At 37.6% G+C, this 25848-nt stretch overlaps 1 protein-coding gene across 16 annotated transcripts in view; it reads right to left on the bottom strand.

Annotated features, from left to right (window-relative positions):
- The window catches only part of SOX6 (SRY-box transcription factor 6), a 640189-nt gene that overhangs the window by 337906 nt on the left and 276435 nt on the right, over window positions 1-25848 (bottom strand). For 15 of the 16 annotated variants that reach the window (XM_074230208.1, XM_074230209.1, XM_074230207.1 and 12 more), the window contains one exon: window positions 7946-8186. In XM_074230208.1, the coding sequence (XP_074086309.1) occupies window positions 7946-8182 (237 nt within the window). In that variant the 5' untranslated portion in view covers window positions 8183-8186. Of the gene's footprint in view, window positions 1-3009; window positions 3102-3650; window positions 3773-7945; window positions 8187-25848 lie in introns of those variants that run through there. The other variant, XM_074230214.1, reaches the window with a different exon arrangement.

Here is a 25848-nt window from a genome sequence, read left to right as displayed (position 1 = left end):
CCAAAATCCACTCCGGGCTTTTTAGGACTCTGTCAAGTGAACTGTAGGAAACAGTTTGGAGTTGATTAGCAACTTGACTGGACAGAGGAGGAGGGGCAGAGAGACTAGATGCTGTTTGCAAGCAGAGAATCATTGTTCCCGACAGTTCTTAATTAATTAGGTATGTCAACACTCCTGCTTTTGCTTGCTCTCCATTGCCACAAAAGGGACTATTTATTTACAATGTAGCACTATTTATTTAATGTAAAAAAAATAATTTTAGCCTAACAGAAGCCAAAATCTTGTCCTGATCATCTTGATGCTGAAGTGATGATACTCTGAGCTTGGGGAGCGGGGAGCAGTGATGAAGCTCATTGACTAATACTGATGGAACTGATGATAGCATTGCAAACCAACTAAAGGCAGAATTGGGAGCCTTTGAGAGTTTGGATGGGGGGGGTCGGCTAGGTGGCACAGGGGATAGAGCACAGGCCCTAGAGTAAGGAGGACCTGAGTTCAAATTTGAACTCAGACTCTTAATAATTGCCTAGCTGTGTGACCTTGGGCAAGTCACTCAAACCCCATTGCCTTAAATAAATAAAAATTTTTAAAGAGTTTGTGTGGATACTTGTTATATCACACATCTACTGCACCCCCCCCCCAAAAAAAAGACTGCTGAAGGCAGGGAATGTTTCTTTAGGCTCTGTGTCCAGGCATTCATGAACACTGGATTGTTGTATATGGGGAAAATACATTGGGGTGGAGATCGACATAATTAATACTTGTCAAAATTAATTTAATTTTTTTGAGACAGTCTCCTTATCTCACCCAAGCTAGAAGTGCAGTGGTCACTTAAAGAAGTAGATAAATTTAATTGAATCTCTACCTTGATTCACAAACATTAGCACCAAGGCTTTAAAGCACATTTTACTTTGTCCCACCAACATTCACTGATACATATGCTCTGGTTCCCATAATTATGATACTCAGTCCTGACCCATATGTTCCTTTAAATATTCTTCCAACAACTCAAATCCAACATGTATAAAGGAAAACTTGTCATCTTCATTCCACTCACCTCTCATCCCCCATCTCTCTCTCTCTCTCTCTCTCTCTCTCTCTCTCTCTCTCTCTCTCTCTCTCTCTCTCTCTCTCTCACACACACACACACACACACACACACACACACAGTGACACATTGAGAGAGTTGTCAATCCTTCCCAACTCTCCCATGCAAGTAAATGACACCATCATCACCCACCAGCAACCATGAAGTTATCTCCAAATCTGTTCCTTCTTCTATTCCCAACTAAGAAGTTCCACTGGGTCTTTTTCTTCATGTCACAAATCCATTCCTTTCTTTTCATTTCTCTAATCTCCATATTATTTTAGGCCTAGAGATATTATTCCTGAATTATTTCAATAGAGATCCTGATTTTTAACATTGCCCTTCTCTCTGCATTATCCTTCACTCAGTAACTGCTAGGCTATAAAAAAAAAAACTCTTTTTAACCAAGAAATGCCAATGATCCCTCCTCTATGTCTACTTCATCACAACTTCTCAGTTTAACCTTCAACAAATTCCAAGAGTTACCTATTTCCATCTCCCTTGCTTCATTTCTAGCCTTTTCCTAAATTGATCACGTTGCTTTGACTCTTTTTTCCCCCTCTTCTCTACTACTCCTCTTCCATTTTCTCCTTCAAAACCTCCAGGAGACCATCCACTACAGACCCTGCCTGAGGTCATTGTCCTCCTTGCCTCTCATTCACCATTTGGCATGTTCTCACTGGAGAGCACACCATTCTGCACTAGCAAACTTTATTACCCTGAATAAGTATTCTTCAGTTGCTCTTCTCTGAATGTTTCTCTCTCCAAATAGATCACAAGGACACCTCTGACAAAAGTTACATTTTCTTTTTCTTTTTGGTCAAGGAATATATGTGTGTGCAAAGATTTGCTAATAGCAAGAATTCCATGGATATTCCAAGGAGCTTGTCAATGACCAATTTACAGTGCAAGATGCCCTAGAGATGGAAGGACTGAAGGAGGTATGGGGAAGACTAAGAAGAGATCATGGGTAAATCCAAAGGGGCAAGACCATATTTCCAAAACTTCTCCAGCACATAAGGGCACCAAAGCTAACTCAGGCTAACAAAAGTTTAGGGGTCTATAAACAGAAAACTGGGGGGGAGGGGATAGAATTATGGACCAAAGTTTGGATTTCAAACGGGTATTTGTCTCCCCATGTTTCTGCTGACATGAACTTTAGGTTTGCTTCAGCAATTCAATTCAACAAATATTAATAAAACATTTGTTTTCTGCTTGTTTATGATTTTCCTCTGGTGATAGACCACAGGTACAGAATGAGGCAATTGCTTTTCACAAAACAGATCCAGTTTGGTGATGCAGCTAGGACATCTACAGGCAGCCCTTCCCTATGCCTCTTAGTTCTAAAGCCTTCCCTCTATTGATTCTTTCCTGTCTTTCCTAAAGACAGCTTGCTTGTACCCAGTTAACATGTTGTCTCCCTCATTAGATTCTGAGCTCCTAGAAGGAACATTTTATTTTTGCTTTTCTTTGTTATCTCCAGTGCTTAGCACATGGAACAGCACATAGTAGGTGCTTAAGCAGGACTGGTGACTAGCAGAATGATAGAATGTTGCACTTAGCATCAAAAAAGCCCCAAGTCCTAACCTTGCCTCAGATTTAACCCACCTTTGGAACTCAGAGCAATCTCTCAGCCTCAAGTGCCTTGCCTGTAAAATGGAAGTTTATAACAACACCTGCTTTGCAGAATTGTTGGCAGGACTTTGCTATATAAATGCTAGATATTATTATAATAAATATAGTTCTTTGGTATAAAGTGGGTACTAAGAAGGGAAAGTTAGGGGAATATCGGCTATGTTGTGTTTTTTTTTAACCCTGTGCCATCTCAACTTTGGGAGATATTTCTAAGAAGGAGATTTTATTATCATTAATATTATCATTACAGCTGTTGCTGATGGTATTGTTGTTGCCACTTTTCTTACCAATAGGTGAGACTTCAGGTTTATAGGATTCAGAGCTAGAAGAAATCTTGGGCTTCTTTTAGTGCGATTCATTTCACAGAGGAGGAAGGACACTGAAGGTGAGGGAGGTAAATTAACTTGTATTAAAACATATGTATCTTAAAGAGCAGAGTCTGGTTTTGAACCCAAAATTTCTTTTGTGATTTCACAGAATCTAGGTTAACACCAAATCTTCCTTGTAATAGGGAGGGAGGGAGGGAAGGAAGGAAGGAAGGAAGGAAGGAAGGAAGGAAGGAAGGAAGGAAGGAAGGAAGGAGAGAGAAATAGCAAAGAGAAAAATAGTGGGAGGGGAGAGAGAGAATAAGTTTCTTCTGTGGTCTGTATGTTTGAAAACCAAATCTCTTCCTTAGAATAGAAGGTAAGAGTACTGCCCATGAGCACAGGAAATCACAAAAAGCATAGAACACTAATAAAAATGCATTACCAAAATCATCTTTAAAAAAAAAAACAGTGCTCCTCCCTCCATACCATTATTTCACAGGAGCTTTACCCAGAGTTAGAAGGATGAACTGCTTCAGAAAGAAAGTGAGGTTCATTTCACCATCCCATGGCACTTTTATACTTTACATCATTTTTTCAGAAGAATTAGATTAAAAGCCTACCCAAAATTTTACTTGGCTCTAACGTCACCCTCTGCAGTTTTCTGACCATTCTCTGAAACTTCTTGTTTCTTCTTCCCTCTACAGTTAAGTTAAACAGGCTGGTGATCCAATGCCTGCAATTTAAGTCATTGCAGGTCTGACGTTGCACTGGTTACACATTGCTGCATCTATCAAATGAAACGGGAGCACAAAGGGAATCTCCAAATGCAGCTGCTATTTCCCATTTGTTAAATCCTTTTATTACACCATATAAGTACACAGCTGGGAAATACTATAGAGTGGGAGTTAAGACAAAATATTTTGGCTTCCAGACATTCAAAATTCACAAAGGCCCCAGTGGAAAGCAATGCTTGATATCAAAAGGGAGGGAAAGTTTGAAAACATTTCTAGCCAATATGATTTTTTGATGATGATGAAAAATGTACTTATAGCTTTAATCTATATTACTATCAATTTTGTTTGATAAAAATTTTGGAAATAGCTGATTTCTTATGTACTTTTCTAATATTTAAAATGACAAAACAGTCTGCATTTCCAAAGTCTGCAGATAAATGACCAGAGCTGGGACTGCCCCCTGTCAAAGCAAAACTGTTGTATTCTGAGTTGTGGCAACATATTTTGCCTCATAGCAATAGGCAAGTCCTCACTCAAGAAGTATAACTTTGACTTTCTCCGATCTCAGTCTGCTAGTAGACAAACTTCCTGTTCAGGATTTTTATAAAATTTCTTTTTCTTTCAACATTTGGCTTCTTGACAACAAAATTAATGGCCACCTGCCATCTAGAAGGTACCATCATGAGAAATCAAACAAACAAGGCTCAAATTCAGAACCCACTCTCCTATGGAGAGCAAGTCTGTCACCATTTATCATTATCACTTATTATTCAAAATTCACTGGTTCCAAGACTCTCTGCTAGTGTTAAGGGCTCTCTTCCTTCCTTTCTTTTCTTACATGGTAGAGAGGAAAGAGCTCTCAATTTTGAGTGAGATGCCCTGAGACAAACCCTGACTTTTCTAAGAACTAGAAACTAGTATTCCTATAGTTCCTTAAATTTTTCAATACACTCTGTACTTTTTTATATTATTTGAGATTCACCTTATAAAGTGGGTGCTGTTGTTATCCCCATTTTACAGATAAAGAAACTAAGGCAGACAGAGGTTAAGTGACTGGGCCACAGTCACACAGCTAAGTAAGTGTCTGAGGCTTCTTGACTTCTTCAGTTCCAGAACTCTTTCCATCACTCTAGTCTAGCTGCTTCATACTACCTAAATGACTTTGGACAAATCATTCTCTGGATCTGAGTTACATCATCTAGAAAATGAGAGAATTGGATTAACAATCTCTAAAATCCCTTTCTTGCTCCCTCCCTCCCTCTCTCTTCTCCTCTTCTTCAAATCTCCCTCCCAGAGAGATCTGGCTGTCATTGACCTAGAGCAATGTGGAACCAAATGAGAGAAAAGGACCTTGGTAGTTCTATATCTCATCACTACATGTTCTCAAAGTAATCTGAGGTAAACTTCCAGAGCCTACAGTTTATTAATATGTATAAACCACCTGTAGGGCTGGGATCAGCCTCAGAGGTTTCATAATTCATTAGCTCTCAAGGCAGAGGAAGTTAAAGCAATGAAAGCTAAGAAATCAATAGAAGTTGGAGTGTTCTGACATGAAGTCTCCCCTAAATTGGACATGCAAGTGATAACCAGATGTCAGTTAAGGCCAACCTGTTGTAGATATTCTCCTAAGGCTGAAGGGAAAAGAATAACAGTGACTGGAGTCCTGCCATTTCTCTTTTGCTTTGTGGGTGCCTGGTGATCCAATCATCCAATTTTCTAAGAGCACAATTGACTAAGAAAGTTTGTGTCTGATCTTCGGTCAACAGAACTGAATGTGTGAATCCTGGTCTATTGGCCTTTCCCTCCTCCCCACCTTTAATTAAGATGAATGACAATTTTCCAGAACTTTTTATATTACATCACAAAGATATTTTTCCCTCCATTTTACCAATGAAGAAATTAACTCCAAGAGGCTGAGTACAACAGATATTCAATCCACTATGCTTTTCTAACTAACTGCCTAACCTATGCAGAAATATTCATCTTCTACTTCCCAGTGATATGCCTCACCATAGAGAAGAAGGACTACCTATAGGGATATCTATTGAGATGTTTCCTATTTACTATAAGACTTCAACTTCACCTAATTTGGAACTATGCCCAAAGAAAAAATAAAACTGGGTATACCTTTTGATCCAGCAATAACACTACTAGGTCTGCATCCCGAAGAAATCATAAGAAAGGGTAAAAAGCCCATATGTATAAAATGTACAAAAATATTTTATAGTAACTTTTTGTAGTGGCATAGAATTGGAAATTGAAGGGATCCATCAACTGGGGAATAGCTGAATAAATTATGATATATAAATGTGATGCATATTATTTTTCTATAAAAAATCATGAATGACTGGACTTCAGAAAAGCTTGGAAAGATTTGCATGAACTGATGCTGACTAAATCTAGCAGAGCCAGAAGAATATGCTACACATTAACAGCAACATTGTATGATGATCAACTTTGATAGACTCAGCAGTATAATAATCAAAGACAATTCTAAAGGACTTATGATGGAAAATATCATCCACATTCAGAGAAGGAACTGGAATCTGAATGTAGACCCAAGCATACTATTTTCCATTTAAAATTTTTATTTCATGCTTTTTTTTCCCCCTCTTGTGGTTTTTTCTTCTTTGTTCTGATTCTTCTTTTACAGCATGTTGAATATGGACATATGTTTAACATAGTTAAAATATATAACCTATAATACATCATTCTCTGCCTAGGGGAGGTAGCAAGGTAGAGAGGAAGAGAAAAAAATGCGGGACTCAAAATCTTACCCAAAAAATGATTGTTGAAAATTATTTTTACATGTAGTTGGAAAAATAAATATATTTTAAAAGGGGAGGCAAGACTTCAGCTTTGCCCAGAAAAGTTCATTCCCCCATCTATAAAATGACAATACCACTAGACCTACTCCTGGCTAACTGTGCCACAACCTGGGTGTGTCAGGAACTAACTCATGTCTCTAAAAATAAGTGAAAATGTGAGCCATGTTGAGTCCCAACTCTATTGAATATGGGTGCTGTTATTATCAAATAGAATCACTTCATTTGCCTTCAGAGGCACAGCACAAAAGTCAAAATATAAAAGGCCTGGTGAGAGACAATATGACCCAGGGGACTGAATGAAGAATGACTTTGGTCTTGGGAGACCTGGACTGGATTAGAATGCCCCCCTCAGAAAATGACCAGTGATATCATCATGAGACAAGGGTCTCAGCTTCCTGGACTAAAATGGGAGGATAATGCTACTTGAGGATAATCTTCCACCTCAGGTTTTCCATAAGAGAAATGTTTTATAAACCTTAAAATATCATACAAAAGCAATTATTAGGTATCATAGGAAACCAGTGTTTTCTAAATTATTCTGTTTCTTAAGATTTTAAAAGGAAAGTATGTATCCCCATTTATTAAAAAATAAACAAAAAGTCAAAGATACAGAATGAGGACCACAATTTCTAAACTAATGAAAAATATTAGGCATCAGTCACTTTCAAATACTTAAAAACAGAACATCTTAGATTTAAATGTGGTAATGAATTTCTTCCCATGTTAATTGATAGTGTCTGTTTCGATAGCTGGAATTGGTGTTTAACCTCAGAAAGGCCTGCTGATATATGGCATGAATCTGCAGTTGTTTCTGCCTCTGGCAAAACAACTCCAGCCTGATGGAATGATACTCAGGAGCTTTCTGTGTCTCTTTTAAATTAATACACAGGTACATGAGCTAGAAATGCTTCATTATAAATCAAATATGACCATGGAAGAGTATGATAAATACCTGCATCTCCTCACTAAAGATCTATTCTCCATATGACCTCATTCCCATACATATGATTACTTAGTGAGATTACCCAACATGAATCCACAGCCACACTTCATCAGACCATTACTTATATTGTGATTGAGTCTACCTACTCCCTGTGTATGGAGGGAAATGAGCACACCCTTCAGAACTAGTGAAAAGCTGTTGACAGGTCAAGCTTGTCCTGCACCTCAGTTAAATATCAAACACCCTCCTGTCAAACATTGTCTGGTCTTCACCACTTATCAGCATTAGAATAACTGCATGCATGAGAATGTTCTGGTGGTTGTATAAAATGACCAACATTTCTAACTTTTCCTTGAAAGATTCATGCATCATGGTTGACTTGAGGACAAGTGTCCTGGTTGCAGACTTACCATTCTGTGCTGGGCTGAGATTACACTGTCCCAGTCAGCATCTTGTTGAATGGTGGTGACAAGAGTTGGTAGCTCCTCAGAGTGAGGTTTGTTGTGCATGATAGGGTGAAGAGGCAGGTGGGAGGTCACGTGCTGGTCACTGCTCTCTTCCTTTTCCCGAGCGGACAAATCCTGGGTCATCGCTTCCTCTCCATCAGCTGCACAAGCAAATGGAGAGGCGGCTTGCTTGGAAGACATTCTTCTGCAGAAGGAAGAAGGTGGTGCAGATCAGTATGGACTGTTGAAGTCACAGGAATAAAACTTACACATGTTCTAATCTTGATCCTACAGACTCCCAATGGGCCCAGGGATAGAAGTTACGAAAGAGCAGATTCCATGAACTTAAGAAGGGAAAAGAAATCATTACATCTTTATTTCAATACAACTGGTTTTCTTTGTCATCCTATATTCTGAGGAGTCCACTTGTAACGTGTACTCTAACTGGTGCAAAGTAGGTACTTAACAAAAACATATTCATTGATTGATGGGCTAACCCAACATGTATAAGCCATTTCTCCCAATTGTAAGATGGGCATTTACTCAGGAGAAAAGGGAATTCAAGTTTAGCTATTTCCTTTCAAATCAAAGTAGCAAGTCTTCAATAAGCAGACTCTGATGGAGAAGGCACTGAAGTTAGAAAGATAAATGAAATACTCCTTGAGCCTGGAGAAGCATATAGTTTCTTCCACTTTATGACCTAGAGCACATTATTGAAACTTTCTGGGCCTCAGTTTCTTTATCTGTAAAATGCCAGCATTGGGTTAATTAACTCCCAAGGTCCTTTCCAAATCTAAAGCTATTGTATTATATAATGTGAACGGGGATGTAGAAGGAATGCACCCTATATATGGATAAATGACTACAAAATGCCTGTCCTTTCCTTGGATAACTACTGCACTTTCATCAACATTCTTCCAATACTTTATCTTCTCTCCAAGCTCCAATCAATCCACAAGCAGGTTTTTAAGGAACAGTTCTGGAATTTGTACCCATCTTCCCCCAGTGTCCAAATTAGTCAGCTGTGAGCATGATTTGAAGAATCCAAAGGCCTAAATTCCTCCAATAGCCTTTGTAAGAACCAAATTATAATCACAGAGAAAGGAAGTCTATGCAGGGCCCTCAGGAAATTTAGCCAGGGAAGTAAATAATTTACTAAGGAAGTCCTAAGCAAATCAGATTCTTGAGTTATGATTTAGTTTGTGGTTCCTATTAATGAGTTCTATGCTTAATGCTTTTTGAAGCCAATCTGATTCTTTTCCAAAGATTTCCAAGATATTTACATGTCAACTGCTATAAAAGTTTAAGTGGCATATTGATTGATTGGCTGATAATGTGTGATTAGTCTTAAGGCAATTTTGTACCATTTGAGTTGAGTGCCTGAAATAATTATATTTCCATTTTATATTAGATAGTACATACAAGATACAAAGCATTTTCAAGAATCCAGTGAAATGAGAATAGTTAAATGACTGCTGTGAATAATATTTTTTAAATCTGTCCTCCAAACAAATGACTGAATATTCATTTATTCATATATCCAAATATAAATATATTGACAACTTTTATCTGATACCATTTGAGGAGTCAAGTTGATAAGGAGATACAATGTCTCTCTCTGTCCTGCCCTTTCAGATAGTAAAAGAACCACAGTTATTCAAATGAATTTTTTAAAAATGCAATAGCACTTTATTAAAGAGAGAAGGATTTTCTTAATTTCACAGATGAAAGTAAATCAGGAAACCATGCAAACTTAAGAGGCATGACATCTAATTTTTGGAATTGCTTTAAGTTTCTGACATCTTTAGTATGAAAACTGCTATGTAATGAAAGGAAGAAGATCCCCCACCTTAATTGCTCTTTAACATTAATTGATTTCATACCATTTTTTAAAAAATGCACAAATCAGTTAACATAGGAAACCACATGAGCATTTTTCAAATTAGCAAATCATTAACTTGCTAGTACTGTTTCTACAGACAAATAAATACTGATTAAAGGGTCTAGAAATCTGAGATTAACAGTTAAATTTACAAATCTGTCACATGCTTTCATGAATATTGCAGTGAAGGAAATATCAAGTGCAAAGAAAAATAATTAAGTTAATTCCAATTTAAACAGTAGTTTTTATGTAGCAGCCCATGTTTCACATAGGATTTAACAGCTAATGCTAAATTTCTCACAATTAATGAGGGGGCTCAGATTTAGTATCCTACAGTGAAAAAAATTAATATAGGATCAGCTAATCTAATTATGCATAGTTCTAAATAAAAGTAGTACAAGCTCTGAAAGTACTTTGAAGCATATTAAAATGTGAGTACCTGTTTATAATAACTCTCCTAAAAATAAGAATAAAAATCCTTATTAAAATTGGAACCTAGAGAACAACAGGAAGGTGACTCAAAGGAATCTATCTATTTCCCCAGAGGAGAAAGGTAGGAATTGCCAGTACAAGTGTTCTCAAACCAAGAAGTAAAATAAGACAGATGTGCCTAGTTTGACTAAAACCAACCAATAGGTAAAATGTCCTTGAAAATACTACAGAATCTAGAGTCTCTCTCTAGATTTTTCTTCTTTTGATCCTCTGAAACATGATCACTTTAAAAGAACTGTGACTCAAGTTTCTTATGAAATTGCTACAGACAAGAGGGAAGTTTTCATAGATTGGATGAAAAGAGATGTTTTCATATAGGGATGAATGTAAGTATTCATAGTAAAACAGAACAACAAATTGACTGCCATTTTAAAGACCTTTTTTTAAAAAAAAAAAACTATTTACTATAATTGAAAGGAACAATACAACATACTCCCAGTGATTTCACCTCCCTGACAGACAGACATCATCTTATTGCAAATTGAATTGGCTCCTTCCAGTGGTTATGGCTCTTGTTTTTTCTCTGGGATAAATCAATCATGACACAGAACCAGAAATGAAAACAATCTCTTAAGAATAATTTCATCTATAAATTGCACCAAGGAACAATAGTGCACCATCCTCATTAAACACAACCGTGCAGCTGTGAAAATAGTCTAAATCTGGCCAAAACTATGAGTTGGGTTTCAAGGCTGGTTTGTTAGGGAGTGTTTTCTTAAGGAAGGCTGGGCCCTCGGTCTTAATCAGCCAATAAATTATTTCCTGCAATTACATTAAATAGAAAATTATCTTCAAATTGGGAGTGTTAATTGAAAATCAAAATTCAGAGTGAAGTTTAGAAATTACACGCTGAATATAATTAGTCGGGAAAGGCTTCACCTCGACTTCATAAACAGGCTTTTGGTGATTCCTCCAGTGACCATTCAGAAAAGCTTCCACCTACTTATAGAATAACAGTTGTCTTTCATGTGCCAGATTAGGACCCTGGTTTTCTATCAATTTCTACAATTGTAGATGTAATGATGTCAGATTCAAGTTTTAGGGCAAAAAGAATCATCAGTTACATGTCTAGAGCAATGAAGATTCTTCCCTGCCAACAATGCCATAAGGTAGGTATCCAAAATATTGTTACTCCCATTTTACAGATTGGGAAAGCAAGGCTTAGAGAAATAAAATGAGTATGCTCATAGGTCCTCAGGTAATCAATTCTATTTTTGGGACTTGAACCCAGGCCCTCCAACTCCAAACCCTGCACTCTTTTCACTTAAAAATCCAACCTCATCTTTAACTAAAGATTTTCTTCTCTCTAGTTTCTTGCATTTAACCCTGTTTAGCTATCAAAAACTATTCTGAAAGAAGAGATGAAGTTAATTTCATTTCTTAAGAATAAATAAATTGAAGACTTTTTTTATTTGTTAGGATTATTGGTTTCTATTTTGGTTTTGAAGCAAAATGGAAAGCTTCTTGATTCTCCAGTTTAAATTTGTCACTTAGTCCTTAATTTATTGAAGAATTGTGATTTAAAACAAGAGACATCTTAGTTTTTCCTGGAAACCCAGCCACTAATTCTTTTTTGTTTGTTGTTTGTTTTAATGACTCTCTTATAAGATTCCTGTCTTGTCATCTGAAAACTATATTCTCAAAGCTGGCAAGATACATTTGACAATTCTTAATGACAGTACTATAACCACTATGCCACCCCAGTTCCCCTTAACAGACACATAAATCCAAAATGCCCACAGTTTAGTTTTTTAAAAAGTCAAGTACAATACTTTTTTAAGCAATGCTTAGAACATTGCTTTTTGCATTAAAAATTTTCCACCCAAGTGTCCAGTATTTTTGACTAGATGTATAATATTGACATTTTACTAATTGGTGAGGAAAAAAATCAACTACCTCCCCAAAAAAGTAGAAGTGGTCAATTTCATTTGATTATACTTTGTTTTATTTCCATACCATTATAACTTAGAATCCATCCAATGAATTGTTTTTTTTAATTTGTATTAAAAAAATATCTCCCTAGCTCTAACCCCCTGAAAACAGGGGTTTATAATGGAAGTGCTGACACAACCCTAACTGAAGCAGCGCAAATGGTGCCGCGATAATACACAAAATCAAGTTCTATTATTCTAAACTCTCCTCGCTCATGGGATTTTTCTTTACTGTGCTCCCAGCCAAACTGCTGAAGCAGGAGAAATTTAAATGCAATCAAATGGGCCCAATTCTACTTACTAGAACAAGTGTCTACAGTGGTACAATCTTAAAAGGAGATGCAACAGATTTGTTTGGTGTTTTTTTTTAACTGTTTATTTATAATACAGTGCATTGGAGATAAAATAAAAGAGGAAATTACACTCACATGGTACCAGTGTATTGACTACACAGAGTACATTATAATCAGAGAGAAAAACTACATTGTCAACTTATCACATTGGTTAAACAGGACGGTTTTCTGGGGGCACTGGGCTGATCCAGGAAAGCGAATTCCCAATGCTGATGACTCTACCTGCTTTATGGGGCACTGAATCCCAACCCTCAACCTGTATTCCCAGGCTTGATCTGCCACAGGATCCAGCCAAGTAGAACAAATTTCCTAGATGCCCCATCACTGGGTAGAGCTTCTAGGTATGAGACTTCAAGGACAAGACTTCTCAAGACAGGCAGGGTTTCAGGAACTAATCCTATGTCTTGGCTAGGAGTTCTTTATCTAGGGTTTATAAAGTTTTTTTAATAAGTTGATAACTGTATTTTAATGCAATTTGTTTCTTTTTTAATCCTATGAATTTTATGATGTACACAAAATCATAATTCTAAGAAGGGAGTCCAATAAGTTTCCCTATTAACACCATAACATCAAAGTGTTTAAGAATCTCTATTCCAAAAGGTCACTTAAGTGCAACAAATATAAAGACTGTGAGAGAGGGAAGGGAGCATCAAAGACCTCATGAGAAAAGCAAGATGCTTTGGCTATGATTACTGAAGTCATACGTGCTTGGAAATTGTGTCCCTTCCCACAATCCCTGCAAGCTGCTTTGTGGCAAGCACTATTTCACTTTTGATTTTGTATCCTTAGCACAAATAAGGTGCTTCACATAGTAAGTGTTTATTATTTAATGATTTGAAGTGAATTGTCAATCACCTCTCAACCAAAAAAAAAAAAACAAAAAAAAACTCTTCCTACCTGTTTGTTGAAGAAACATAGAAATAAATCAGGTACAAGTTAGCTGGCAGTTCAGGGGTTGTTCTTAACTGAGAATAAGATTAGAGATGTTTATCAATGTCATACTGAATCTTCTAAAACTATAGAATGTTTTGTGGTTTTGTTGGCTTTTTTTCTGAAGGAGCTTGCTGCGGTGTTTTGTTTTTAATGGTCACTTTTCTAAGGCTGCTTGCACATGTCAAGGGTTGTAGGCTACTCTTTCGACAATTTTTTTCTTAAGGCATATCTGCTCAAAATGCCATTTTTTAATTTTATTTTATTTTTACAAATTTTGGCAGGCACCCATGTCTCAAGCCTATCTAGCAGCCCTGTAGTTATCCAGTACAGCCACTGTATTTATTGAAACAATATTTTTGAATCTGCCTTGGAAAATGTTTTTATGCCTTATAAAAAGATCATTATCAAACAGTAGGCCTTTTCTAGATAGGATCACTTTTTTACTCTCATTCAGAAAAATACCCTTTTCTAACTTACAGTAACATTCAGATGGTTGGCTTATTTAAAGAAAAATTAAAGACTCAAGCCAAGTCACATTTATTTTTGCAGCTCTGCCCCAGGCTAGTAATATGATGCAGACTTAACTCAGTCAGATAATTCACTATTAATTTAATGCTGTAATTGACCTGACACTAAGAAATAAACAGTTATTTCCTAAAATTATAACATGGTGCATCTGACTCCAAGATAGAGGAAGCAGCAGTTTCCCAATTATATGTCACATTTTGAAAGCACTTTTTACATTTTTCAATATCCATTCTATGAGATAGGCTATATACAGTAGTCATATTTCCCCTTTTCAGATGAGAAACCTGAGGATCAAAGAGGAAGGCTTACTTGTCTATGACTACATATTAAGTATCTCAAACAGTATTTGACCTCAAGTCTCCTTCTGAGTTCAAGGTTCTTCCTACTCCTCCACAAGGCCTCTCTTGCCCCTAGTCAACACCCTGAGCTCCCACAAAGATCCTAAGCAACCTAACTAAAGAACATGACACCTCCTTCCCCTCACCTCCACTCCCAATAATAAAACTTCTCAAGTCAGAGAAGGAAGGGATTCATCATTCCAGGGATTCCACTAAACTGTCTACTACATAGAGAGCAGAGAAGCAGTAAGGCCAGTCATCAATACTGGACCCGCTAGATTTCTGCAGTTTCATTCAGATAAACCTTAGCAGTTGAGGAGGAGGAGAGAAGCCAATAATAACAGTCAGCATTTATATATCATATCTATGTAAATATATTTGTAGATATATAGATATCATATATGTTATCTCATTTGATCATTACAACAACTCAGTGATGTCAGTACTATTATTAGGTTTACTTTACAATTAAGGACACTGAGACAAAGAAAGGTCAAATGACCGGCCCAGAGTGATACAGAGCTCAAATCTAAACTCAGGTCTTACCGATCCCAAAGCCAGTGCTCTATCCACCATCCCATGGAACAGTCTAATCCCTCCTTTTCTTCCCTACTCTTCTGTTTTGTCTCTCTCATACCTCCCAAGTCTGCAAATGAGCAACAGAGGAAAAAAAAAAGGAGTCTTTCAAAAAAAAATGGAGTCTTTTGAAGCTGCCAGGGAGACTATCAGGAATCTACTTGCAGTTGGTGGGCCTACTGGAAAGTATAGAGTAAGTAACAAGCACTGAAAATATTGGTCAAGAAAACAACCACCACCATCCCCCTCAGGCTTTGGTATCTGTCAAATCATTTACAAGGGATCATGATATGCTTCAAGTCCTTGCAATAGTTCGAAGAAAATATTCAGAAGAGAAGAGCATGGCCTAGCTCTGTCTTCCCAGGAGGGCCTTCCAAGTCTCCCTGAAGTCCCTAACTAGCAGCCAAGGAGCTGGCTACCTGAGCTAGGTTCTTCTCAACCCCCCCAAGTTTGTGTTTTCTAGAGTGTATATTTAGCTGACAATATTTCTGTCACTTTATATAGCTTAAGACTGTTCTTTGGACTGGAGGCTCGTATGTCTCAGAATGCTCTGACTCATGAATTGTTTCTCCTGATAATGTTACATCACGTAACCACGTCTGTCTAATTGGTTAGCATTCACTTGGAGTGCTAGGACTATGCATGCCATGTGGCCCTGGGGATCCAGTTTCTCTACCGGTGCAAACAGCCTTGCCTTCATGTAATCTCTACCGAAGGCTTTTCCTAGATGGAAATAAGACTTGAGTTTTCTCACCATTTATCTACCAGCAACTTGTTGGGGGGAGTTGGGGGGGGTTGTTGTTTTAGGAAACCAGGGACAGAGTATATAAATAAAAGCAGTCAATTAACAATAAGCAAAACTAAACAATAGGTACTATAAATAAACATTAATGTAGAGGATTTTAATCAAGCCCAATAGCTTGGCTGCTCTGCTGAAAGCCTGCCTGCTTAAATGACTGGGGGAAACGCTGTCTAAAATAATAGCAGGATGGATTTATTTTTTAAATGTTCACACTTTGGCTCCCCTGTTCACATGAGATGAGAAGCAGAGTCTTGAAAGTGAGTACAGGATTTGGTTCTGTAACTTGATCCCATTTACCCAAGGAAATCTAGGGATTCCCAAAGAAATTGAAGTTCCTTGAGGGCAGGAACTGATAACTTTTTTCCTTTCTCTTGTAACCCTAGAACCTTGCTTTAGGTGTTGAGCACAATGCATGTTTCATAAATGCCTGTTGAGCACGGCCCTGGAGTCAGGAGTACCTGGGTTCAAATCTGGTCTCAGACACTTAATAATTCCCTAACTGTGTGGCCTTGGGCAAGCCACTTAACCCCATTGCCTTGTAAAAACAGAAAAAAAAACCCATAAATGCCTGTTGAAGGGCAGCTAGGTGGCACAGTGGCTAGAGCACCTGCCCTGGTGTCAGGAGGACCTGAGTTCAAATCGCCTCAGATGCTTAATAATTATCTAGCTTGGGTAAGTCACTTAGCCCCATTGCCTTAAATTTTAAAAATGCCTGTTGAATTTAACTGATAGATGAAAGCATCTTAAAATCATAAGAAATCATCATCACATATATAGTTCTCTTAACATTTTTCAAAATGATTTTCATCTATTAGATCATTTGAGCAATCTCCTGGTGACCTATGAGGAAGGTCCAACAGGTATCATGAAGGAGAAGATCTTACCTCCCTAATTAACAAGAAATCAAATTCTGCATCAAGACAAGCTTTTACTGCCTTGTTTCTCAATCGCAGTACCATTTTGAAGATAGCTGTAATCTTTCCAGGAAAGGGGGGAAATGAAAATCCCTGCTAAGGAGAATGCTTCAAAAAGGAAAGTTCACACCTCATGAGGTTGCCTACAGAATTATGTAAAATCCCTGATAACTCTGATGGGCCCCTCTTAGCTAAATGAAGCGCTTGTGCTATTCCTCTCCTTTTCCTATAATGAAATAAGGTACACATTTCCAGCTCATCTTTACTCAATTTGCTCTAAACCACACATTAGTACTTCCCCATAAAAGAGAAACAATGGCTTTGCAGTTCATTTTCAGTGTGTCTGCCTAATGAAAACCTCATTGTGCCTGCTGAAAACCATTTGAAGCAGGCAAGGTATTTCTGATTCAGCAGAGGTTACACAAACATCAAAGCAGTTAAATATAGGTGCCAAGCCGCATTGCCAGGAGCTCTCAATACTGTGAGTTAGTATTACCTGACAGCTTAGTGAATGTAAAATTACTTGTTTCTCCAATTGAAGACAATCAAATTGTCACCTTCCATTGTAATAATGCACAACTAGCGATCAGCAAAGTGCAAACATAATTACCATGAAGAAAACAAAAAATCAAATCTAAATCTCTCTAAAGAGTAAACACATCTCTCTGGCTTCCCCCAAAAGAGAGTGCATTTTAATACTGAATGCTGGGATGCAATCTGTTATTTAACAATAAGATTTATTAGTCTTACATTAAATGAAAATGAAAGCCAGTAAGACAAACCACCCGTTAGAGAGCAACCACCTGAAAGACCAATGATGACTTTTTCAAATACCCAGACACATAAATTTTTTCACTGATGCCATTTGGGTGGATAAAGGTGTATGTGTCAGCAGCATTTCCACCGGAGACCTCTATTTTCAGAAGTTTCTTTCCTCTACAGAGGTGGAGCTGGAAAATCAGTGGGATTTTCAATCAGAGCACCCCAAATCAAACCCTACCACTTACTGCTTTTCTGTTCTTGGGCAATTGATCCATTAATCAATCAACAAGCATTTATAGTTTACTGTGGTGAATCAATGAACATTTCTGGGCCTCAATTTCCTCATTGTAAAATAAGCTGATAGGAGTAGATGATCTCTAAAGTTTCTTCCAACTCTAAAGAGATATATACAATCCTATATCTCACACTTCAAATATCTACTTGGCGACGATAAACCTACCACAAAAAAAAAAAAAAAGCAAAGGAACTTTGGAGTTAGAAGAATAGCCTGTGTTTGAGGTCTTGAGGTCTCAACCCACTTGTCTCAGTTTCCTCAGCTGTAAAAAATAAGGATTTCTTGATCGACTTCTCTATCTATCTCAAAGCACTTTTATTTTTGTTTGTTCAATATTCATAAGGATAAAGTGGGAGATGTATTTTTCTCAGAAGGCAGAAGGTCCATAGGCAGGATTTTAGACCAAATGGTTCTTTGTAATTTTCCTCAAAAAGTCATGTTTTATTTTAGAGAAAGCGACATTTGGCCTGGAAGTTGAGAGGGAGTTGGAAACTTATGCCAGTAACCAAACCAGCTTGGAAAAGTCACCGGGGAATGGTATGCATGAACACAAACATCATTAGGTATTTAGCATCTGGAATTCTTGCCCACATCTGGGCAAGATGCACCACAATCAATCAGAGTGGCCTCGGTAACCAGAAGCTAGGTTATTAAAGGATAGGGGCTCTTGACATGATCCGCACACATTGAAGAGTCCCCTTGTACAAGGCTCTTGTCCTTACAAAATAACACAAAATATCTTTAACATAAAAATAAAAGGGGTTGGGGGTAGGGAATGCCATCTAATGTGTTTAGAAGAATTCCCAGTAAATTGTCTTTCAGACACTGAAGATTTCTCAGATGTAGATCAGTCTCATGGAAACAACATCCTTCCCTGACTCAAATATTCTCAAAGAAGGAAAGGTTTCTTTCTTTTTCATCAAAAAGTAAATTAATAATAATACTGCACCATCATACATGTAGCTTACTCTCACTCTTTATTAACAGCAGTCTCAGAATGACCCTGAAATCCCTGGGTTCCTTAGACCTATTTTCAATTTAGCAACCATTTATTAAGCATCCATTATGGTCTACAAACTGGAGTTATGAAGACAGAAATGAAACTTCCTGACTTGGAGGAGCTTATATTCTACAGGCTTGTTATCTCAAGAGCTGGGAGTAGCTATGTTTTCAATTCTGGCATGTCACCACTTGAGAGATGGAAGTATCAGCTAGTCTGAAGGTTCTTAATCGGGGTTCATGAATTTTTTCAAAAATATTTTTATAACTGAATTTCTATTTAATTATTTTCCTTTGTAATCCTATAGATGGTATGGATTTGAAAATATACTGAGAGAGTGTCCATAGACTTGTCCAGACTGCAAAAAGGTCAAGGCCCAAAAAAGGTCAAGAACCTCTAATTTGGTTCTAACCATTTCATTTTACAGAAGAAGAAAGTGAGATCCAGAGAAATTAAGTGAAATGCTTATGATTACCCAGTTAATCAATAGAAAAGCTAAATCCAGTACTCCCTCTATATATTGCCACCTAAATTGTATTATCCTTTACAAATAAAAGTTGGTCAACTCTTTTTATAGCACCCCTTTTGCAGGGATGGGCTGAGAGAGAAAGAGAAGTAAACACTCCTATTTATAGTAGGTGCTTTGTAGTTGACAAAGAACTTGCCATGTATATCTTGTTTTATCTTCACCAAAAAAGAACATTTTTAATATTTTGAGGAAGGCAATTAAAGTATTTGTATCCCTATTTTATTGATAAGGAAACTGAGGGACAGAAAAATTACCCAAGATCTCATCATCAGATTTTAAACTCAGGTATATTCCCCTACTCCAAGTCCAATGTTCTATTTTTTTATCAAAGATGCTAGGTTAGAAGGAGAATCTAAGTGGGGTAGTAAAGTAAAAGATGAAAGAGAAATAATAAAGGAAAGTATGGTTCATTGTCCCAGAACTATCTTCTGATTTTGTAATAGATCCATCATCATGAAATAGGTGTTCAAGTATTAGATATAGATGTTCTATGGGAAAACTTTACTCCTTGGGCTTGTCAAATACTCCAGAACAAAATTAATTTTCTTTCTTAGGAACTGTTTCATATATACTTAAAGCTGGAAATTATCACAGCAAAGGGTTCTTTATCAAAATGAGATTAAAAAAACAACACAACATATGATGAGTTGCTTTATCCACTGCTAAAACTGCCTACTCCTAGGGTGGGGCTTATCAGTCATTCTACACTCCTTTCCCTGCCCTCCCCCCACATACAAAAAAAAAGGGGGTGTTGTATGGGATGTGGACTGTCTCCAATTGGAAACCACCCTGGGACTTTGAGATACAGGAATTTTTCCAGATCCTGGGAGACAAATGTTTATACAGATATTATCATAGACCATTTGTTACAAAATAGGAAACAAAAAAATTAATGCTAAAACAAGCAGCATTTTAAAAATTATAAGGAATAGAAAACATAGAAAATGTTTATATTTTTTACCTTTATGCTTTTTGCCCCATCCTCTAAGATAGCGCTTCTACTATCACCTCTAATTAGATGACTCTCAAAGCTTCATTTCCAGCACTTCTTTCCAGACTCCAGTCTGTAGCTCTAGCTGCTTACTGGGAATTTCCACTTGCCTATCTTGACATCAGCTGAAATTCATTGTGTTCAAAACTGAATTGTTCTTTCTTTCAAAAACAGTTCATTCTCCTGATTTCCTGATTTGTATTAATGATAATCTCCATTCTCCTAATTTACCAGAGTCTAAATTTCCCCATCATTTCTGATTCTTCCCTTTTCCTATTTATCCAATCAGTCACTGAACCTTGTAGACTCTTGATGTATATTCTCTGATATTCAACATTTTCACCAAGATACCACAGCCAGAACAAGTATTTGTTGCCTAGGATCATAGACAGAACTGAAAAGGACCAGAGAGTTCATTTCTTCTAATTGCCTTTTTTTTTTTTAGTTTTTGCAAGGCATTGGGGTTAAGTGGCTTGCCCAAGGCGTCACACAGCTAGGTAATTATTAAGTATCTGAGGCCGGATTTGAACTCAGGTACTCCTGACTCCAGGGCCGGTGCTCTATCCACTGTGCCACCTAGCTGCCCCGCCTAGTTGCCTTCTTGTAAAGATGAAGAAACTAGGACCTGAAGGGGGTGGCTTGCCTAAAATCACACAGACAACATATGCTAGAGTCATTCAAGGCAAAAAACTTTGAATGGTCTCAGCAGTATGACTGTAAGAACCAACTGAATCTGCCACTTCTATCTAGCCCTTTCTCCAATGCATTTTTGCACAGTTTATCAGATTGAATATACTATTATGTTCTGCCCCGCTCAAAAACATCTATCTACAAGCTCTCCATGTGGTAGCCAGGTGGCATAGTGTATATAGAGCACAGGTCCTGGAGTCAGGAGCACCTGGGTTCAAATATGGCCTCAGACACTTAGTAATTGCTTAGCTGTGTGACACCTTGGGCAAGTCACTTAACTAGATTGCCAGAGAGAGAGAGAGAGAGAGAGAGAGAGAGAGAAGAAATGGTATTCCAAGAATGCAGCACAGTCCTGTGCAAAGGCATAGAGGGAGAAGATAAAAGAATAAGTTTAGAGAAACAAGTAGGGTCATTTGGCAGGAATATCAATCATATAAAGGGAAATATGAGAATAATAATTGCAAGCTGAAATTGTATTCAGAATGTCTGTGGAGCAACGGAAAGAACCTTGATATGGACTCAGAAGATGTAGGTTCAGATCACACATTGGCCATTTCCTATACCTGTGTGACCTTGAAACAATCCCTTTTCCTCTCTGGGCCTGAGTTTTCCCATATATCAAACTAGATGATCTCTTCAGTCTTCTTCAACTATAAATCTATGATCAGAATCTATATTTTGTCTTATTTTCCAACCACAAACCAGATTTTTTAATTCCATAATAGCTTGGTAGGTGCAATGTTTCAACTTTTAATCTTCTACTACATACTTAATGTTTGATTCAGTTGAAAATGATTCAAAATAGGAGAATTTGGGGGCAGCCAGGTGACACAATGAATAGAGTACCGGCCCTAAAGTCAGGAGGACCAGAGTTCAAATCTGACCTCAGACACTTAATTGGCTAGCTGTGTGACCTTGGGCAAGTCACAATGGGGCAAGCAACGCCATTGACTTAAATAAAATAAATAAATAAAAATAGGTAATTTTGATTACATGAAATTAAAAGGTTTTTGTACAAACAAAATCAATGCAGCTGTAATAAGAAAAGAAAACATTAATTGTACAAAAAAATTGCTATTATCAAATATTCTTGATAATGGTTCTGATATCTAAGATATATAAAAAATTAAATGTAAATTCTTCAATGAAAAATTACACGAAGTGTATGAAAAGACAATTCTAAAAATTAAACATTATTAACAACCTTATGAAAGATTGTTCCAGATCACTAAAAATTAGAGAGATGTAGATCAGCACAACTCTGAGGGTTTACCTTATGTCCAGGATATTTGGTACCATTCAAAATAAAGAAATAATCTAAGTTATAGGTATATGGTAAGACATATACAATGATACAGTGTTGGTGGAGCTATGAATTTATACATTTCTGTGAATTTCCATTCTGAAAAGTAACTTGGAATGATGCCTTTGAAAATATATGAATTTGGGGGTGGCTAGGTGATGCAGTGATTAGAGCACCAGCCCTGGAATTAGGAGTACCTGAGTTAAAAACTAGATTCAGACACTTAATAATTACCTAGCTGTGTGACCTTGAGCAAGCAGACCCCCCAAAAATCATAAAAATATATGAATTTTGTTTAACCCAAACATTTCTTGACAGATAGGGAAGACAAGTACCATTTTTATAACATCTACTATGTGCCAGATCCTATGGTAAGCATTTTTTATAAATATCATCTCATTTGACCCTCCAACCACCCTTGTAGGTAGGAGTTATTATTATCCCCATTTTACACTAGAGGAAATAAGCAAATAGGGGTTAAGTGATCTGTCCAGGGTCATACAGCTAAATCTGAGACTAAATCTGAACTCTGGTCTTCTAGATTTCAACTCCAAAGTTTTATCCCAAGGGAGGTCAAAGACATAAAGAAAGGTCCCTTATACAATGATATTAAAAAAAACAGTAATTTATCTGGTAGCATAGAACTGGAAGCAAAATAGGTAATTATCATTTGGGAATAGCTAGACAAATCGAGGCATATGAATATGATGGAATATTACTGTGCAGAATAAATGATATGAGAAATTCAAAGAAGCTCGAGAAAATTTATTTGAACTGATGCATAGTGAAGTGAGCAGAACCAGGAAAAAAACATACAAAACTACATAAATCAAAATAGAAAGAAGGAAAATGAAAATTGAAAGCAGTATCACTTTAATTACCAAGCTTGACTTAGAAGAATTGAGAGAATATATCCCTTTCAGTTTCTTTGTAGAGGAAGCTATAGAAGATTGTATATTGCACCCTATCTTCATACCATAATCTTGGACTTCACACTCTAGGACACTGGGTTCAGATGGGTGAGCTTTCTTGTCTTATCGGGAACTAGGCCACTCTTTAGTCATCATATCTCCTCCTTTTCAACTTCTTTTTTGCATGTCTTTTCCTATTAGAACCTAAGTTTCTGAGAGCAGGGTCTATTTTGCTTGCATATGTTTGCATCTCTAACACGTAGAACAAGTTCTTCATAAATGTCCATTCTATCTATTTATCTATCTGTCTGTCTACTGTCAAACATAGTTATGCTGATTTTGCTTTGATGAAATAAATTTTTCTCTTTTATTTCTCTTTGGGTCAAGGGATGGTTGGTTTTAGAAGAGGAGGCATGCATATATTCAGAAATTAACATCAAAAAAAGAAAAATATAAAAGAAAAAGAAAAATACATTTAAATTTGATGACTAGCAATGATGTTAAACCATCTTAATCCAGTCCTAATTTAAACCTTTCATTTGAAATTTGGTAGTAAATGCTTCAGTTAATGATAGCTCAGCAAAGTATTTTGCAGTTTACAAAATGATTTCCTCATAACAGCCATGTGATATGGGTAATACAGTTATCATTATCTCCATTTTACAATGGAGGAAACTGAATTTCTGTGCCAGTGTTCTTCCCAATATTTCAAATTACCTCTCAGTAATAGTAGTAGCCCCCCCACCCCAGTTAATTAGGTATGACTTCTAAATGTTTTGATTACCAAGTATTTCAGAAGTATACCAGGGAAAAGAGGTGGGCCTCAGAGCTATTCATTAACAGCCAAATGACAAAAGTATTGGTTATGGAGAGAGCTAAAGACATACAAATTGAGACCTGAAGATACAGAAAGAGCATAAATGATGGGCTAAAACCTGCACCACTTATGTCTGTTGATTACAAATATTCCTGTGCACCTTAGACTAAGGTATCATGGGATCTCTGAATCTCAGAATCAGAAGGGACTGAAGTAGTACAATGGACAACCAGAATTTTGGATTTGAAAGTGGAGGAGCTACATCAGAATCCTGGCTCTGCAGTTTAATACCTTGGGAAAGTCATTTCTTTTGCTGGACCTCTTTTCATTATAAAATGCAAATCACTGGGTCCTAGATTTGAGATTGGAAGAGACTTCGTAAGTGATCTGGTTCAGCATCCTGATTTTATAGATGAGGAAACGGAGAACAAAGAAACTTGAGTGACTTTTCCAAGGTCTTTATTGTTGTTCAGTTGTTTTCAGTCTGACTCTCCCTGGGAGTTGGGGGGAGGAGGTTCCCTGGAAAATATACTGGAGTGGGCTGTTATTTCCTCCTCCAGTTCATTTCATAGATGAGGAAACTGAGGCTGACAGGGTTGCAAAGAAAGTAAATTAGCAGAGCTATTTCAAATATTCCTATGACCACAGGTGCTACCTAATCTAACCAAATGTGAACAAGAATTTCCTCTAGATATTGGGCAAGTGGTCATCCAGCCCTTTCCAATAAGGGGAGAACCCAGGGCTTCCCGAGCCAGGCCACTCAGGTTTGGGAAAGTTTTCATTGTCAGGAAGTTTTCTCCTACTTTACCTCTATGAAGTAGAAGTACTTCACTTCGTACCCCACCCCCCACCCCAGGGCTCTTGTTAGGGACGAGAAAGAGTTGATTCTCTTCTAATAGCATCTTCCATGAACAAAATTGGAAAAGCCACAAGCTGCGGCAGCAGCAGCCGGGGTGGCTTTCTCTGCAAAGGTAGGTAGGAGCAGGACCAATTTGGCCCCCAGGGAAAGCAAAACAAGGTGCTTAAATAGCAAGTATTCACACAGCAGCTTAGAGCACACTTCAGGTAATCCAGGGTAATGTCGCCATCCCTTGTAAAGCCGCCCAGCCTAGAAACATTCCAAATACTTGCACTTCGAAGGCTGCTTTCCACACAGGCATGCATTTTTAGAAACACACAATTCACTGGGAGGGTACAAACACACAAACAACAACATCAACAACAAAGGCCAGCTCCTACATTGTGCTTTGGGCCGCCAAATCAGCTTTTGAAAGCTACAGCAGTCTGGTTTGGGGGGGGGGGGGGGGAGGGAGAGGGAAGCAAACCCTGGTTTGGGCCCTTTTATTTATCTTTTCCCCACTCCACTAGCTCTCCCTCCATACAAAGAGGAGCTATTAGGTTACCCACTTCTCTTCCATTTACTCTAGGTCACAGATTATCATAGGCGGCCCAACTCTGAAGTAAAAATTCTTCCACTCATTCGGAAGACCATAGGACTGAGGCTCCTTCCTGGGAAAAAGAAGCATGCCCACCCACCGTGCTGCTACCCACTAAGGAATTCTGTGCCAATACCCCACACCTTGGTCCAGAATCAGAACTTTTCCCTTTTCTCAACTTGTGGGCTTGTATAGAACAAGAAAGCCAATCTAAATTCCTTCTTCTCGTCCTCCACCTCCTCCTCCTCCTCTTTTTCTTTCTCCTCCTCCTTCTCCTTCTCATCTAGCACCAACCTCACAATTTCACAACTTTGGGGGAGGAGGGAGGGAAGAATTTTCCCATTTGGCATCACCTGCCAGCTGGAAAGTATTTTTTGATCTGCC

The sequence above is a fragment of the Macrotis lagotis genome, chromosome 3 (genome assembly GCF_037893015.1).
Source record: "Macrotis lagotis isolate mMagLag1 chromosome 3, bilby.v1.9.chrom.fasta, whole genome shotgun sequence".
In the NCBI taxonomy this organism is placed as follows: Eukaryota; Metazoa; Chordata; class Mammalia; order Peramelemorphia; family Peramelidae; genus Macrotis; species Macrotis lagotis.
The sequence above is the reverse complement of the archived record's forward strand: the minus strand, read 5'-3'. Positions and strand labels throughout refer to the sequence as shown.